This window comes from Adiantum capillus-veneris, chromosome 24 (assembly GCF_014529385.1).
Source record: "Adiantum capillus-veneris isolate H3 chromosome 24, ASM1452938v2, whole genome shotgun sequence".
Lineage (NCBI taxonomy): Eukaryota > Viridiplantae > Streptophyta > Polypodiopsida > Polypodiales > Pteridaceae > Adiantum > Adiantum capillus-veneris.
Window position 1 is genome coordinate 20,084,130 of NC_140954.1, and position 16,977 is coordinate 20,101,106.

A 16,977-nucleotide genomic window follows, 5' to 3' on the forward strand; every position below is an offset into this window, starting at 1 on the left:
TGGGGTTTCGATACAATAAGTGGCTAATGGGATAATAATATGGTAGTGATGATCCTGTTAGCTGAGCATCTAACAATCCCCATAGAGAAGGACATGGGCCCCACCTTGTCGTGGGGTGGCTCCCCTATCAATCGAGATATCTAAGGTCGCTTGAAGATTCCATGGCTCGACACGAGCATGGCAAGAATCTGTAAATTTTTTAGGTTATCAATATAATCTACTCACTATTGTGAGTTTTAGAAAAATTAAAATAATGATGCACCCCACCAAATTGTCATGTTAGCATCTAGCAATATCTAATTTCTAGTTCTTACGAGGAAAATCTTGTGCAAGTCCACTATCTCAGGATCCAAAAATTAATGTCTACTAGGAGTGCACCAAATTTTTTATTTATTTATAGTGATTCTCACATCATGCGAGATGTTTTAAGAAAAACAAGAAAGATACAAGAAAGCCCATGCAAAGATATTTTGCCATGGGACCAGAGGGACTACAATTCTTTGAGTTTTACAAGGAACCAATAACCAAAACAAATAAAGTTCTCAGAGTACAACATATGTCTTCCCTTGGTGGCATAAATCGGCATAGGAGGAGGGGTTGATGATGCATGGCTCACCAAGATAGCCTATTTCTTGTGATTTGTTGGTGTTGGCTTGAATTTGGCTCCCCCGAGTTGCATGTGCTTGCTCAAGCCTATGAGTGGTGATGGAGCTCACCGCGCCCACCTTTATGTGGTATGCTCTTCCTTCTTGTTTTTCATTTGGTTTTTCTTGCTTAGGTGGCTCCTTTTGGAGCCAGTTGTAAGTTTTTGATAACATGCATGGAAATGGGGTCCTTATAAAGCCTAGATCTATGCAATGGTCTTTGTTTCAACTGATTGTAAGGGTCTCATGGCACTTGTGGTGCATAAGTTGGCTCTGCAAAGTTTTTGGGTTAACATATTTTCAGCTAACAATTATGAGCATTGCCAAAAATGTTAAAAAACGGTCTACTAGGGGTGAACGCAAAGTATAATATTTACCAAGTTAATAGATTGAAACCACAATTGAGAGGTCCCAATGGGAGGTCCAAAAAAGTAAAAATGGGAAATCAATTCAAGACAATGTATTGGGAAGTTCAAGTCTACAACAATGTAATGTGTAATGTGTGTATGCATGCATTCACACGTTGGAGAGGGGGAATGGGCAACACACCCAGCACACATAGAAAATGCCTCCCTATATCGCAGGGTATCCATAGCACCCCTACCCTCCAGAAAACACCTTCAAAACGACCAATTTGCACTAATAGATCATCTCTTGCACACAAAACAACGCACATACACTAGGCAAAACCACCATTCAACCCAAATGCACCACAACGGCTCAACAAACCGCTTCCAACACACCACACTCTACTTTTTCCCTCTTTGCACCGCATAACAGTCCACGAGCACACACCTCTACAAGTACCAACACACACACAAAGAGCAAGAGAAAAGGAGGGGGAAGGGGGGAAATGATGTCAAAAAAGGCTGGAATGGCTTAGTAGTGTTTAGCAAAGAGATATTACAACCATCACGATGCCAAAATGGCAAGCTTCAACACAAAACAACTTCACAATTGGCTTTTGCAGGTTTCAACATTGCAAAAAGGCAAAATGGAAAAAGCCCTTTACAACTTGAAAAAACTCCTCTTATAGGAGGTACTAACCCAAAAACGAAAAAATTGGGCTCATCTTGCTCATGCACCTCCACTTGAGCTCTTTTTGGTATTTTTTATACATCACATACACTTGTTGGCACTTGAATTTTAGCCTGTATTGCATGGCCCACCACCTGAGCAAGTTTCCATCCCTCACTCTTACTTAGTTGACACCTCCCCTTGTCCAGCTTTGGCCTTGACCGCCCGCTTGAACTGTCCCCTGGGAGCCCACTTTGGAGCTCTCTCTCTCTCTCTCTCTCTCTCTCTCTCTCTCTCTCTCTCTCTCTCTCTTCGGGGCCTCCACATTTCATCTCTCCCATACCCTCTCCCCTTACCTGCACATGACCCCTCCCTCTACTCCTACCACTAGCGATATTACTTGTGGGGGGGAGAGTGCTACCCTTACTCTTCAAAAATTTGGGGTGCCCTTGGGCCCGTGTGAACCACCCGTAGGAAATTTACCACATCATCACTGCATGATTACCGTCGATGGCGGCCATACGACCACCTTCCACCCCTGCACCGCCAAACATGGTCAATCCGCCACCGTAGCAGCGCTCAATAGCGCAACAAACAACGCCTAGGATGCCACCTCAAACCCACGCCATAGCCGGGCTCCAAAAGAGCTCCCCTCACTCCACTTATGCATCACAATGGGCTTTCACCCCAGTATATATATTGTGAGCCTTTTAGTCTTGCTTTTGCATATGGGTTAAAGCCTGTCCATGTGACAATCTTACGGCTATGCTCGTTAAAACTCTCATGAAATTCCAAGTTTGAATCTCATAAAAACGGCCTTTCCTCACCCCTTTTAGACTCTTGTCATTTGTTGCTTCGAGATTCGATGCTTGAATTGGGAAAACTGATCAAGACTCCGTACCGCCAACTTCAACCCGTGCAAACCCTACCGTACTTTGACTTTCCCAAGTCTGACCATCGAGGTCGCAAAACCCGCGCAAATTCATCTGCAAGAATCCATTGAGCAACTATCCCAGACCTTGACTGGCCATAACTTGGCAATTGTAACCATGTTTGACGAGCCGTCAATTCTTCTTGATTCCACACATCACATCCTACCTTCTTGAGCTCTGGCAAGGCCCAAAAAACACCTGATGGCATGACTACCAATGCGGTCAAGTGGGCACATAACTGGCCCCCGACAAACTTTCATCAGTTCATAACTTGCACTCTAGAGCTTCGATTGATGATTCGAAAGGAGCGGCATGCTCCAAAACTCAGGCACTTTGCATCTATCCGCTGACATCAGCTCTAGCCACCTACCATCACTTGCCCTATCAGTCGAGGATCTGCAAACGACTCTAGCTTTGAACTAGTATAACTTCCACACCGTGGCTCCAAGCCGTCTAGATCGACTTCTAGAGAACTTTGAGCATCATATTTGTAAGCAAAAAACTAGCACTTCAAGTCTCTTTACCCGCCATCCCACCTAGCCCATTTGGAGCTCTTTTGGCCTAAAAAGCTCATCAAGCATACACTTTAGCAATCACCTGCCTAGGTCTTCCACATTTGCTTTAACACTTTGTCCTGCACCTGCTAGCACCCTTGACATTGCACAACACACTTCCCAGCTTGGACCAACTTTGGCGGCAGCATCATTGCCCAACCCCCTTGTTGATCGTTCATGTTCAACCAGAAACGTGCTTATTGAACTTGAAACCTACAACACTAAACAAACATTGGGCAAACCAAAAACCACATATACACATTCTTATTCTACTTCCCCATAGCTTCTTCCTGGGTCAAAGACATAACCTGGACTATAGTCATTTGCCTGCATCAATTGCAAGTGAAATTGTTCCCATGCACCTAACCAGTGGTACATATAAAATGCACACATAATTCCCTCACCACTCCATGGGTCCATAAGCATCCAATCCATGTCAAATGGAGCATCATCATTCTCATCATCCTGCGCAACAGATATCCTATCCATACTTGACATAACTCCCCAACCATAGAACATAGAGATCCCCTCCAAGAACTCATGTACCTGGTGAATGGCCCACTACACAACCGCATCCGTAAGCATTTTCATCAAATAACTAATCACATACCTCTTTCAATGGCTTTGCCATAGCCATGGCTTGTTCCTCTTTTATTTGCACAATTGGAAACATCTACTTTTTGATGACCGGCTCTACTTCTTGCATTATCTTCTCATTGCACTCTATACCTGCAACAACTTCAATGACTTCCTCTTGCAAGCAAACAGAGCCATATGACTCCACCTGCTCCTCTTGAGCTCCATCTTCTTCAACCTGTTCTTCCTCCATAATTGCAACAACTCTCTTTTTTTGGCCCAGCTTCGTACTTGTTGCACTACCATTGCATACTCCATTGCTACCTTCATGAGCACATCCATCAACATGGTTCCACATAGTACCTTAACCTGCACATCCTTTTTTGTAGGCCTGAATCCCTCCACTTGGGCTTCATCTAGCAGCTCGGTGGGCACTTTCTCATGCTCTTCATACGTATTGTTGATCAACATGTCTTCAAACACACAATCAGGTACATTTACTCTTACTAGCTTAGCCTCATCAAAATCGAGTGAACTCTTCCTCTAGACTTTCCTATTCGCTTGTCTCCTAGAAACTTGAGCTCATATCATCATTATCATAACCCTGAGCATCCATATCAGCATCCACATACTCTTGTTGTTTCACAAAAAAATGACCACTACCTTGAATTTGCATGTTTGCTTTGCCTACCTTTAGATCTTGGGCTGCATTTTGGCTACACTCTACTATCTCTTCATGCGTTGGCTTCAAAAGAACAGGTTTTACCTCTTCAAGCTGCTCTTGGATCTCGATATCAGCTATTTCCCTCGCACACAAGTCCTCTTCGACAAGAGGCGTATCCTCATTCATAAGCTCGTTGTCCATCAGCATAGGCACATCATAAATTGGAAACTCCCAAGGAGAATAATTGACCATTGGCCTTACCTCAATAGGTTCTGAATTCAAAAAAATTAGCACCACCTTTGGTTGAACTATAGGATACATTTGCCCTCGCAACAGGCATGTAATCCGCAGGCTTTAGCAAGACAACTCCAACTTCTGCTTCACCTTCTTGCTCTTTATTTTGGATAAATACACCATGTCTCCGTATCCATCCGCACCGAACTCCACCCTTTCTTTGATTTTTGGATGTAGAAAATCTAGAAACTTTGACAACTTGAGGTACTGGTTTCCGTGAAACCCCGTAGCAATCTTGAGAGAGAGAGAGAGAGAGAGAGAGAGAGAGAGAGAGAGAGAGAGAGAGAGAGAGAGAGAGATAATCTTGCTTCAATGCAAGGTGATTGAGGGGGGGGGAGAGTTTTGAAAGCAACGGAGTCGAGAACAATTTGAAAAAGAAATCAACGTAGGAATCACTAGACAATGAGAAAGTGAAAACATTTCTATATGAAGAAGAACAAGGAGGCTATCGTACGTAGTAGCCCATCTCATTTGCATTGTGTGATGAAGAGGTGTGAAAGCGGAATATGGGTCCAAGAGGTGCAACCCATGGCCCCATTGATGGAGGGGGACCGGGGCTATCCAAGAGGACCGTCTTTTTTTTTGTGAAAATTTCCTCACTCTTTGGGCTATTCCAATTGGTAAGGCCCTCCTCCAAAGCTAGAGGCATTCATGCCTCTAGCCCATCCTCTGCTTTCTAATGATGATGTTTAGAGGAGGCTTTGTCCTCATCTTCCTTTCTCTCTAGTGATAACCCAATCCATACAACCTTTGAAAGTAGGGTTTCAAGCTCCAACCTCGAGGCTCCAACCATTCACTCTTGTTTTGTGTAGCATACAATTTATATATTGCACCTTGTAGCTCCCAATGTTCTATTTCTTCTTGAATTACAAATAGTTGCTCCCAATTAGACATGCACTTCTTTTCCTTCTTGGCATCAAGGCGATTGTTGTAGTGTAGATCAATTATCGCTTTTTCAAGTTCTTTATCTTTTATGCCCTCTCTCTAGATCCAAGACTCTCCGTTGAAGTTGCTCGCCTAGCCTCACTTTACCACTCACAAACTCTCTTTAACTCGCCAAGTACACCTCAAGAGGCAAGATGGCTTACTTCTCGAATGCCAAATAGAATAGTGTATCCGAAAGAGCTTTTTAAGGAAGTTCTACAAGAGTGTAATGTAGCACTCAAATGTTTATCCCAATCTTTTGGTCTTGGGATCACATGTTTTGTGATGATCTTTCAAATCATTCCAATTACTTTCTATAGTAGTCCGTTGCATTGAGGGTAGTAGGAAGTAGAATGTCCTCTCTCTCTCTCTCTCTCTCTCTCTCTCTCTCTCTCTCTCTCTCTCTCTCTCTCTCTCTCTCTCTCTCTCTCTCTCTCTCTCTCTCTCTCTCTCTCTCTCTCGTGGCCCTTCCTATGTGTTTGTGTGTGTCCCCATCTCTATGTCTATTTTATCTCTTAGTCAATTCGATTGCCTCTATACTCTACCTCTGACTCTTTGTCTATTTGTGTGTCTATTATTCCAATATTAAGTCAATGTCTCTTTCTATCTATTTTTTTCTCTGTTGATCTACCGATCCAAAACCTTTCTTTTTCTTAATACTGATCTGTTCATTGATATGTTCCTCTTCTCTTCTATTGGCCAATCCCAATAATGGACCTTTCTAATTCTATCCATTTATGTATTGACCAATCTTCTCCGAAAGATCCATCTATCCATTGATATACCTATTCTTTTCTACAAGCCTCTGTGTGTGTGTGTGGAGCCATCTATATGTCTATCTATCCATCAATTTGCATATCTATTCATCTTGTTATCTATCTATCAATTGCTCCATCTATCTCTATCTTTGTCTTGTCTTTTTGTTTGATGTATCTATCTATCTATTGATCTATCTATCCATACATTCCATTTTCCTATCTACCATCCATCTATCATCTATCAGTATGTCCATCTAACTATCTACATATCCATCCATCTATCCCTCTACCTATCCAACTATCTATCTTTCCATTTATGTGCATATCAGTCTGTTGGTCTATCTATCTATTTATTTATCTATCTTCTTGCTTAATGTCCTTTGAGTCACAAATATCTTGAAAAGATGAAGAAAATTTACTCTTCACCATTTTCTATGCCTAAAGACTTCACCTTTTTGCCACACTTATTATCCACAAGTGTGTTGTAAACTTAGAAAGTATAGTTTTTTCTTTTGAAAAAAAAAAGCCCACCTTTTAGTGAGTAATCATCAATGAATGAAAGTATCTAAATGCTAAGCACTTCATAAAGAAAACATCATTATGCACAAGCTTTATACGCTTGCTTGTATGTCTTCCAATTGATGAGGAATGATTGCAAGTTGACTATGCTTGCAAATGTAAAAACACAAGATATCAAATCTAAAGCAGAGCCAAAATAAGATCATGTTCATGACTATCATTCCTTTTCAACACATATTCCCTAATTGATGATGTGGCAAACAAACCCCTAGCTACTTAGTTACAATGATAGGATGGTTTTTGACACCAAACCTGTATAGAAGTGCACATCACCGATGAAAACTATGTCACAAGGATAGTCAACACCCAGACACACAGTACCCCTTCGAAAACAATCATGTGCCTCAAACCACTCCCGATGTGGAGTCGCAGATCAATGATCCGATTTTGAAAGGTAAAACTAACATTGAGTGAACAAAACGGCATAATCAAAACTAGAGGTAAACAAGATATCACCATCCCAAGACTCAATCCCCATCTTTAGTCCACTCTACTTCTCCTTGGAATTTGCATTATCTAACTTTTTTTGTTTTGCAATACTCACTCAAAGAGAGTGAGTTGTATATATTAGATCATACCAAAAAGAATTACAACCACCTCCATGCTCAGATCGGGCCATGTATACCACACATACATAGCATCACATATATGAGTCCATAGGTTCGGGATTATTATAAGGAAGCCCTTAATCCCATACATAGAACAAAAACCTCTATTCGAAACAAAGCAATGAAAAAATGGAGTCTGAGCATAATATCAAGATACTGAACAAACCAAAATATGCACCATGAGACCCACCACCTCAAAGTGATCTATCACCCGATACCAAGGTGTTCATGACGCAGGATCATACCAAATGAAGTACATTCAGAATAGAGCAACAAGAACAAAGGACGAGTATGTACCTTCATAAGCCAAACTTGATGTCGAATCCACACCATTTGGCTATTATGGGGAACCAAGCCCCATCAAAGGCCTCCTTGTGCTGCCACTGGGCACTCAACGTTTGCCTAAACGAAAAGGGAGCTCGTACGGGGAGAGACAACATGATTTGGCCATGTGTTCTTCTTTTGAGAGGAGGCGGAAGAGGCAGCCACTTCCAACAGCCAAAAAGAGAGGGATTGGCTTGGGAGGGACACTGATGAAGAGGACGGGCTAGCCTACCCTCACCTCTGAGAAGACCGATGTCTGCCATCTCCAAGCAACCACCCTCCAGCTTGTCCTGTATTCACCCCACCCTTCCACAGCACCACCGCAAGCGCTCCATTTGAACTGAGCCGCCTTAGATATGTTTTTGATCGGTGTGTGCAAAGAAGTCTTTTAGGTCCCTGTCACACTAGGACGGGCAAGTGAAGTTTATGCGTGCTAGGGCGGATTCACAAACGAGTGTGAACATTCTTAGATGATTGCATCTATCCAATAGAAGGACGCCACTTCACGGGACATTCTTCAAACAGCTTCACAAACTAAGCAGATGGTCGTTAGCTGGCAGCTACTTGGCGGACAAGCTGTGGCAATTCTCGGGCGGCACCTCCCCCATTGCCCATCCTGTGCAACCCGCGGACATCCAAAAAGCCTTCAACGAGCCAAACTCAAACTCTGACAGCTACATTATCAGGCTTTCACTGAGCCAATACTCTAAAGACACGACATTGATTACGCTTCAGAAAAAGCTGTTATTTTTTTGAAAAAATTATCGAAATACCCCTCTAATTTATGAAAATTCCTAAAATACCCCTCAGATTTTAAAAATTCTCTAAATACCCCCAATATTTTGTCATAAATTACCAAACTGCCCTTCAAAATTTTCAAAATTCCCAAAATTACCCTGGTCTTGAGATTAAATTTCTCTAAAGATAATTTTTTTGTAGCTTTTTACACAAAGAGTGATTGTCTATCAACAAAAAATGCTAAAACTAGAATTTGAGTTGATTATGTAGGCTTTGGAGATGAATCGCACCATTATCTTTAGACATAATCACCTTTTTTGCCAGAAAATTTGCATGCTAAGCACTCAAAAATTGATCTCAATTGTCAAAACAGAATAAAGATTAGAAAATCTTGAAGAATCTGACCAAAATAGATAAAAGGGTATTTTAGGAAATTTGCCTTTTTTTTTTTGTTCGTAGTCCATTTGTGAAAGGTGTGGCAAACGTTTGCTTAAGATCCTGTAAATCTGAGCGGACGAGCACTTTTGGGAATCACAAATGTCCGTCGATGTTTGTGAAGCCAACCTTAGCAAAAAGAAAAAGTCTGTAAACGCTGCCTCTAAAGGCACGCGAGGTGAGATATCTTCTAGCAGCCAACTGCTCGTGTAACCGCCTCTCTTGATCAAACCCCCTTTGAGCTTCAGAGATTTAGAGAGGAAGAAGTGAGCGTATGAAATGGACACCTACTATGTATTTTGTCGTTGCACTTCTCCAGAAATCTCTCTTTTCTCACACTCACATGAACTCACATTCATGTTGAGGCCATCACGCTTCTACCTCGACTGACCAAAAGCTAAAGCTTAATTCAAGACAAGCGAGTTCGATCAAAAGCTAGAGTCTAATTTAAGACGAGTAAGGCTTTGAACTTTTCATAGATGTTTGTATGTTGCCCAATATGGCACGTATTGGGTCAGATGAATCTTCCTCCCCGAAACCAAGGTGTATTTGGGATTAGATGAAGCTATGAGCTTCCATTTCCACGTTTTTTATTACCTCTTGCTTTGACTTGCTGAAGCTAAAGGGAACCTTTAACAGTGGGAAGAGGGGGTGCATGTATCATGGAGGCCTCCCAAGGACAACGAGGCGTTTGCTCGTCTCCTTGGGTAGACTTAAAGAAAGCTTTGCTTAACTATTTTGGTGCAGGGGCGACAGTTGGCTTCTTTCAATCAGTGACCGTGGCTTTAAGTACATAAAATCCTTTTCAACATCTCAGCTCGTAAAGTGACATTGGCCATCCAACTTGTTTAGCTCATAATACATCTCTTGGCGTATCTTGTCAGAATGTTGACATACATATCAAATCTTGTTAGGTATACTTTGACAAGTTTTAATCTCTTTAGCAATTAGTGACCATGATACATATCAAACCATATCAAGTAAACTTTTGATAGGTTTTAATTACTTCAACAATGAGTGACAATGAGATTTTATCATTTGTCTCACCTACCACTTGCAAGTATTGATTCTCTGAAGTTCATAATTGGGGAGTAAAGGCAGCATTCAAATGTGATGTAAATACTTACAAGCAAAACGGTTATGGAGAGAAGGTACACAACAAGCTCAGCAGCTTTGCGACATACACATGCTGAACGTGGACACCAACATAATAGTGGGATTGTGCGAAAATGAACTCAAGTACATGCACAAGCTTCATGTTCCTTCACATCAACATTACATTTGAATCACAAAAAGCTCTCAAACATCCATTAATTCTCGGATGCTCATAATTGGGGAGTAAAGGTAGCAATAATGTGATAGAGAGAATGCATACAATAGAATTAGCAGCATTACAACATACACATACTGAACCCAGTCAATGGGAAGGGCATATATTTGAATGTGCTTTGCTAAATTGTGTATCTAATGCCAAAAAGAAAAGTACCAAAGGAGGGAAGCTGTCAATATACAAAAGACTGCTTAGATATGGAGCAACGATACGTGTGAGAGCGTGTTCGAGATGTTGGGTACTTAAAGGCCAGTGTCATTTGACGAGCTGAGATGTTGAAAAGGATTCTGTTTGCTTATAGCCATGGTCAGTAATTGAAAGAAGCCGACTCTCACCCATGCACCAAGCCAATTTAGCAAAGCTCTCTTTAAGCTTGCCCAAAGAAGCGAGCAAGCACCTTATCCTACTTGGGAGGCCTCCATGATACATGCACCTGCTCTTCTCCCTACTGAAGGTTCCCTTTAGCTTTGGCAAGTCGAAGCAAGAGGTAGAAGAAAATATGGCAAGGAGAGCCCATAGCTTCCTCTAACTCCAAATATACCTTGATTTTGGGAGGAAGATTCGTCCAACCCTAGATGTAGCAATATTGAGCGGCATGCAAGCGTCTGTGAGAAGTCTATAGCCTTGCTCATCTTGAATTAGGCTCCAACAAAGGTAGTCGTTTAGTACATACAAGATAATATTTATAAGCGCCATTGCTTCATTGTGATGTATGCAATATGAATGTGAGGAGAGATAGATAGTCGGAGTAGTGCAACGCCAAAAAACTTTGGATGTCCATTTTATACGCTTAGAGGGCTTCTTCCTTTCTAAAGCTTTGAAACACCCAATCTCTAATAGTAAATCCTAAGAGCCATACTGCTCAATCACCCGGTTAACACAAGAAGTTTTATGGCACTTCCCTTATGTGAACTAGTGTACCATGATTTCTTTGAAGGCAACGGCTCGATCCAAGTCACACTCATGAAATAAATCACCGTTGAATGTGCTCGAATGAAAGGGTAAGTATGTACCTGTATATTGATCCCAAAGCACGTTTATACAAGTTATCAATTGTCCAAATCTCTCAAGAATAAAAACATAGAATTTAGCAAATGTTTGTAACAATAAAAAAATTATAGATATGGGTTAAGAAGATCATGATCAATGCATTACGTTCTTGCATGCTTATGTCCCCCAAAAAAAAGGAAGAATCATATGTAGGTATGGGGAGAGGTGACACCGTCCTTACCTTGTTTCAGTGTTGAAGGGTCACATTTGTTTCTCCTCCAATATAGAAGGGTCACTCTTTTTTTTTTTTGCCAAGAACAATATTCTTCTATTACTAAACAAAACTTCTCATTGGGCTACAAACTGCCCCCAACAAGAGGAGAGGCTATATCAGCATGAGAGGAGACTCTCCCAATGAAAAAATGAGATATGTACAATGACAGCTAAATCAAGATATGGGAGGAGGAGACAACCACACAGGTGGCTGGTAGTGCCATCTAGGAGCCCCGTGGATCATGGTGTAGAAAGGTCCTGAATGCGGTGCTCCTGGTGCTCCTGCATACGGTTGGAGCTGCCTTGCAACGTCTCGAACTGACCTCGAAGTGTGTGGATCAGCGTCAGCCATATATCTTGTATAGTCTCCAATGGTGGATGAAGAGAGCCTCGAAGATGCAAAAGCAACGGGATCTCTATATGAGTTAGAGAGTCAGGCTGCAAGCTCCCAATAAAGCTCTCTATCACTGCACCACTCCTAGGACATAAGCTTTGTGAGAGGTTGGAGTGGGGGGCAGGCCTCCTATATCACAATCATCTTGCTAGCTGAGGGAAACTCAAAACAAAGTGTTGAGCCCATGAGGGTGGACCAAGCAGCAATACCCCAAGTGTACTGACTAGCTGACAACAGGGCTGGTATTAGCCGTAGAATCCGAAGCCAAACCTATTGCACCATGGGGCAGTCCCATAGACAATGCCTCTGTGACTCAAGTGGGTGGCCCACACGGCAAAGCCCGTTGGATGGCCATTGTAGACCAATCAACTCTCCACTGCGGTAGCTCGATGGGCGACAAGCCACTAGAATATGATGACTCTCCTCGGTTTCTTGCTGTCCCACAGGCGCTTCCAAAAGTCTGTCAGAAACTCAGTTGCGAGACCCTCCTCCTGCTAATGACCTGCTGCAATAGCTAGGTGGACCTCTCTATTAGCAGCCAGTATGTGATGCCCTAGTCATGCTGTAACAAACTGCTGATGTGTCAAAGCCTAAAGAGTGGAGCCAACTTACAGATGTGGCCGAGGGGCCTAAACCCTAATTTCTACCAGAAACCCTAATTCTAAAAACCCTAACCCTAAAACCTGCAAACCCTAATTCTGGAAACCCTAACCCTAAAAATTGCAAACCCTAATTCTGCTGCCAGAAACCCTAAAACTGCAGAAACCCTAACCCTAGCCCTAAGGACAGATGTCCGCGTTTTGCGCTGGCATGATGACATGGCAGGCTGTACGGATTTTCATGATTTACGCTGGCAGCTTTTGACATTGCTTTTTGGACCAGAAGCTTTTGAGTTTGAAAGTTTTTCATGTAAACTGCTTTTTGGACCAGAAGCTTTTTGAGTTTGAAAGTTTTTCATGTAACTGCTTTTTGACCAGAAGCTTTTGAATTTGAAAGCTTTTCATGTAAACTGCTTTTTAGGCCAAGGGCCTTTAAATATGAGGCTAGGGCTCATTCTCTGGCATGCTTCTTGGAGAAGGTGCAGAGTCTGGAGTACCGGCTTGTACTTTGATCATGCAATATAAAGAAATACCGAAAGGGGCGCCAAGGTTTGGGGCCAATACTCTCTAGGGTGGAATTCCGCCACTCCGTGTCGCGTGTCGTCTCTGTCTCTTTTAGTTCAGTTGTTATTGAAGTGCTAAAAGTCTGTTCAGTCTATTCTTTTCTATTGACACGTGGTGCCCGTCTTGTGACAGTGGTATCAGAGCATCAGGTGTGTGCTTTTCTGAAAGCATACCAGTTCTACAAAAGAGCAGACAAAGCTATTGGATTTTGATTTGAGGTATCGTCGCCCTCTAACCCGGACTTATTAGCCACTCCCATCCTTACTTCAGCGCGCATCGGGCGCGCTTCCATCTTCACCGCTCATGTCTTACAAGGCATAAGCCATAAAGATCACTTGCAAAGAAGGATCCGATATTCCTTTCGAGTCTGTTTTTCTCAAAAGCAGTGCCATGCAGATGATGATGTCTATAGCTACCAAGCCGCACACTCCAAGTACTTGGCAAGCTTTCAAGAAATTTTTTGCCCGAAGTTATATGGTTTCTGACATCTTCCTTCGAAGTGCAACTTCTGGCAGAGTGGGTTATCCTGAAATGCTTGCCATGGAAACCCTAGCAGATTATAACTTGAAGTTTCTTGACATCTCCCAGTAGATGTCTCTTCACGATCAGATGACCTTGGAGCTTCGGTGTGATTGCTATTTCTTGGGACTACCATCGCCGCTAAAGAAACACTGTTTGTCCAAGAGCTGATGGACCATGCTGTGCTTGCGAAAGTCAGTCGACTTTTCGAGCTTGACTGATGTCGAGATTGCTTTTTAAGTTTGACTTCTGTTTGATCTTGTTTGGAATTTGTTTGAAATAGATGGTATCTGTTTTGAACCTGTCTTGGTGCCGATTTGAAATGTTTGACTCTAGTTTCAATACTGGTGTAACTAAGTCAGACTTTGTAAATAATTAATTTATTTACGAGAAAAGAATTATCTAATTAGTTGTGTGCACACCAGAATAGACCTAGCAGTTCTAAGGCCTCAGGTGAGCCTAAATGCGGGCTAGAACACCTTAGAGGGACCTTAGCAGAAATTACCCTGAAGCCCTAGTGATTGGGAAATCGGGTCTTCAGAAAGGGGTCAGAAAAATACGCGCGTCAGTACAAGCACATGAATGAGATGGGGTCCTTAGAACAGTGACCCTAAGGCTAATAAAGCTAATAAAGCCTTAGGGTAAATTTCGTGAAATTAAATTTAACGGTCCGTGCCCGGGCGGGCGGCCGGACAAGTGTGAACAGGTAAAGGCAGTGCAGTGCCCGTGCGGCATTGCGCCGGCAGACCTTTGGTGTTCTCATAAAAGAAATCATTGGTAGCAGTTGTTAGTTAGTTGCACATTTTTAATCAATGAGCTAGAAGTTTTTAAAGTCAAAAGTTGAATGGTTTTTAAGTTTTTAAAGTAAGTGTGCCAAGTGGCACACTTACCAATGCAAACTAACTCTCTCTCACTCTCACTCTCACCCTCTCTCTCTTCCTAGCGCCCCCTCTCCCTGATGGCTATTTAGGAGCCCCCCCTCCCCCATTTTCAGGGCTGGCAGTGCACCTACCCCCCCTAATGTGAGCGTGCTCTACGCGGTGGAGCCCTCCATTGAAGCTTGAGAGCAGCCCCTTGCGACATATGTCGTAGCCTTGTGCTCCCATTGTCAAGAACAAGGGATCTCACAGTCATAGACACCTTCTGGTGAAGTTTCATCGCGAGAAGCTGCCGTAGACGCTCTCTTAGCAGAGTGCGGCTGCTGTAATTCTCTGTTTTCAACCCTTAATCACCTCGATTAGGGCTGTTTTCAGCAAATCAGCCATAGAAATTCTCTTCTCTTTCCTTATCCTAAGTCTACACCAAGTTTGGCGCGATTCCATCGCGAAGAAGACCTCTGTTTCGGCGTAGGGGTGTGCACAGGTAAGAATTTCAGGTTATGTGCAGAAAATTACAGCAAGCATGTGTGTGTGCATTTTGCTTGTTTTCTCGTTTGTGTTCGATGCATGAATGAATGAGCATGAAGGCAACACATAACGGAAGATGGACTCTCCTCTGTGAGAGCTTCCGATGAGCTGTTTCGGAAGATAGACTCTCTTTTCGAGAGCTTCCAACCAGTTTTGCAGAAGAGGGGAAATCCCCTAAGCAGTATGGAAAGTGGAAACACTTTCTCAGTCAGTAGTCAGAACAAAACAGAAGAAAGAATAGAGGATGGGTGTATGCCCCGTTCCTGTGCTTGTAAAGATTCTCCCTTAGTAATAAAGATATTCTCTTTATGGGGGGGGACCAGCCCATCTTCTGGTCCCCAATGAAGTGTCAAGTTTTCTCGCTCCCTCTAATTCTCTTGAGTATTTGAAGTGCAATTAAACGTCAGTTTACGCTTCCGTATTTTTTATGAGACAGTGGTATCAGAGCAAGGTCCTCTCTCTCTTCCTGAAGGGATTGACGACTCTTGGCAGACTGCAGAAATGGGAGGACACGAGATAGAGTTATCTCTCCTTCAACAGCAGGTGGAAGAGTTGCAGAAAGCTCTCTTCCATCCAGAAGTCCAAAAGATTCTCCATACTCTTGAAAAAGGAAAGGAGAAAATGCCGATGGGGTCGGGAGAAATCCCGCAGAACCCAAAGGCGCCACAACCAAGAAAAGATCCTTTGATTGGAACTTCCCGCATGCACGAGAGGCAGAAGAAATCTCCAGAACGTCCTGTGCGGTTTAATCCAAAAGTTCAAGAGCAGGATCCCCCTGATTCCCCTCAGTTCTCTTTCATGAAGGATCTGGAAGACATAGTTTCTCCGGAAGACATGTTTCTCGACGATCCGTCGCAGCAAGAAGTACATTCAAGGGAAAGGACTCCTGTCCCCAAGGAGTCTAAGCATCGAAAGAAGGAGCACCATAAGAAGAAGCACCACAGGCAGAAAACATTCAAGTCGGGAGATAAAGATGTGAAATTCGACACCTACAATGGACGGCGTGATAATGACAAAGCTTTGGCTTTCATCCGCCAATTTGAAATTGCATTTACTGAAGGGAATTTCAAAGAAAGATCCAAGCTTCGCCATGTTAGTTTGTACCTGAAAGGCACCGCCAGCAATTGGTGGTTAACCATTATCCTGGAAGATCGCAAATCCCAAGATTGGACCGCTTTCAAGAAGGAGTTCTACGCACAGTTCCTTCCTCCAGACTATGAGGAAGAGGTAAAGAAAGAATGGGATCGACTTTCACAGTTAGAGAACGAAACTGTTCCACGCTATGTGGATAGGTTTTGGGACGTTCTCTTGAAAGTCACTCCATTCAAGAAGATTGACGATTCGGAGAAGATGCGCAAGTTTGAAGCAGGTTTGCATGAAGCCTTGCAAAAGGCTATGAAGCTTTACCCTCGAGGTAACTTGCAGATACTTATGGAATCAGCCCGCATAGCTGATGGAATACATGACAAGGGTACTCCCAGGAAGATGGAGCAAAGCACTTACCATGCTAAGCAGAAGGCTCTCCATGAGCAGCCTACCTCTTCTACTTCTTCTCAAAAGAAGAAAAGAACCGCCTCCGAAGCAGAAGCAAAGCCAAATCAACCCAAGAAAGGGAGATATCTCTCTCCTGCTGAGTTGCGAACATACATTAGTGAAGGAAGATGCTTCAAGTGCGGACAAGTTGGTCATATGAAGGGTGACTGTCCAACCAAACCTCCACAACCACCCTCCTCCAATGCAGTCCCAGATGTACAGGGAAATACAACCAAGGATGGAAAAGAAAGAGCTCTTCTCAAAGCATGGGGTAGTATCAACAACCAGCGGGCTCTTATTTTGTTTGACCCTGGTAGTACAG

At 42.9% G+C, this 16,977-nt stretch overlaps 1 protein-coding gene across 1 annotated transcript in view; it reads right to left on the minus strand.

The window, feature by feature from the left end:
• Positions 1-926: 926 nt before the first annotated feature.
• LOC147426053 (uncharacterized) overlaps positions 927-16,977 on the minus strand; it is a 39,006-nt gene continuing 22,955 nt past the window's right edge. Inside the window, exon 3 of the mRNA XM_086498640.1 lies at positions 927-8,580. Within this exon, the coding sequence (XP_086354766.1) occupies positions 4,292-4,708 (417 nt within the window). The 5' untranslated portion in view covers positions 4,709-8,580 and the 3' untranslated portion in view covers positions 927-4,291. The remainder of the gene's footprint in view (positions 8,581-16,977) is intronic.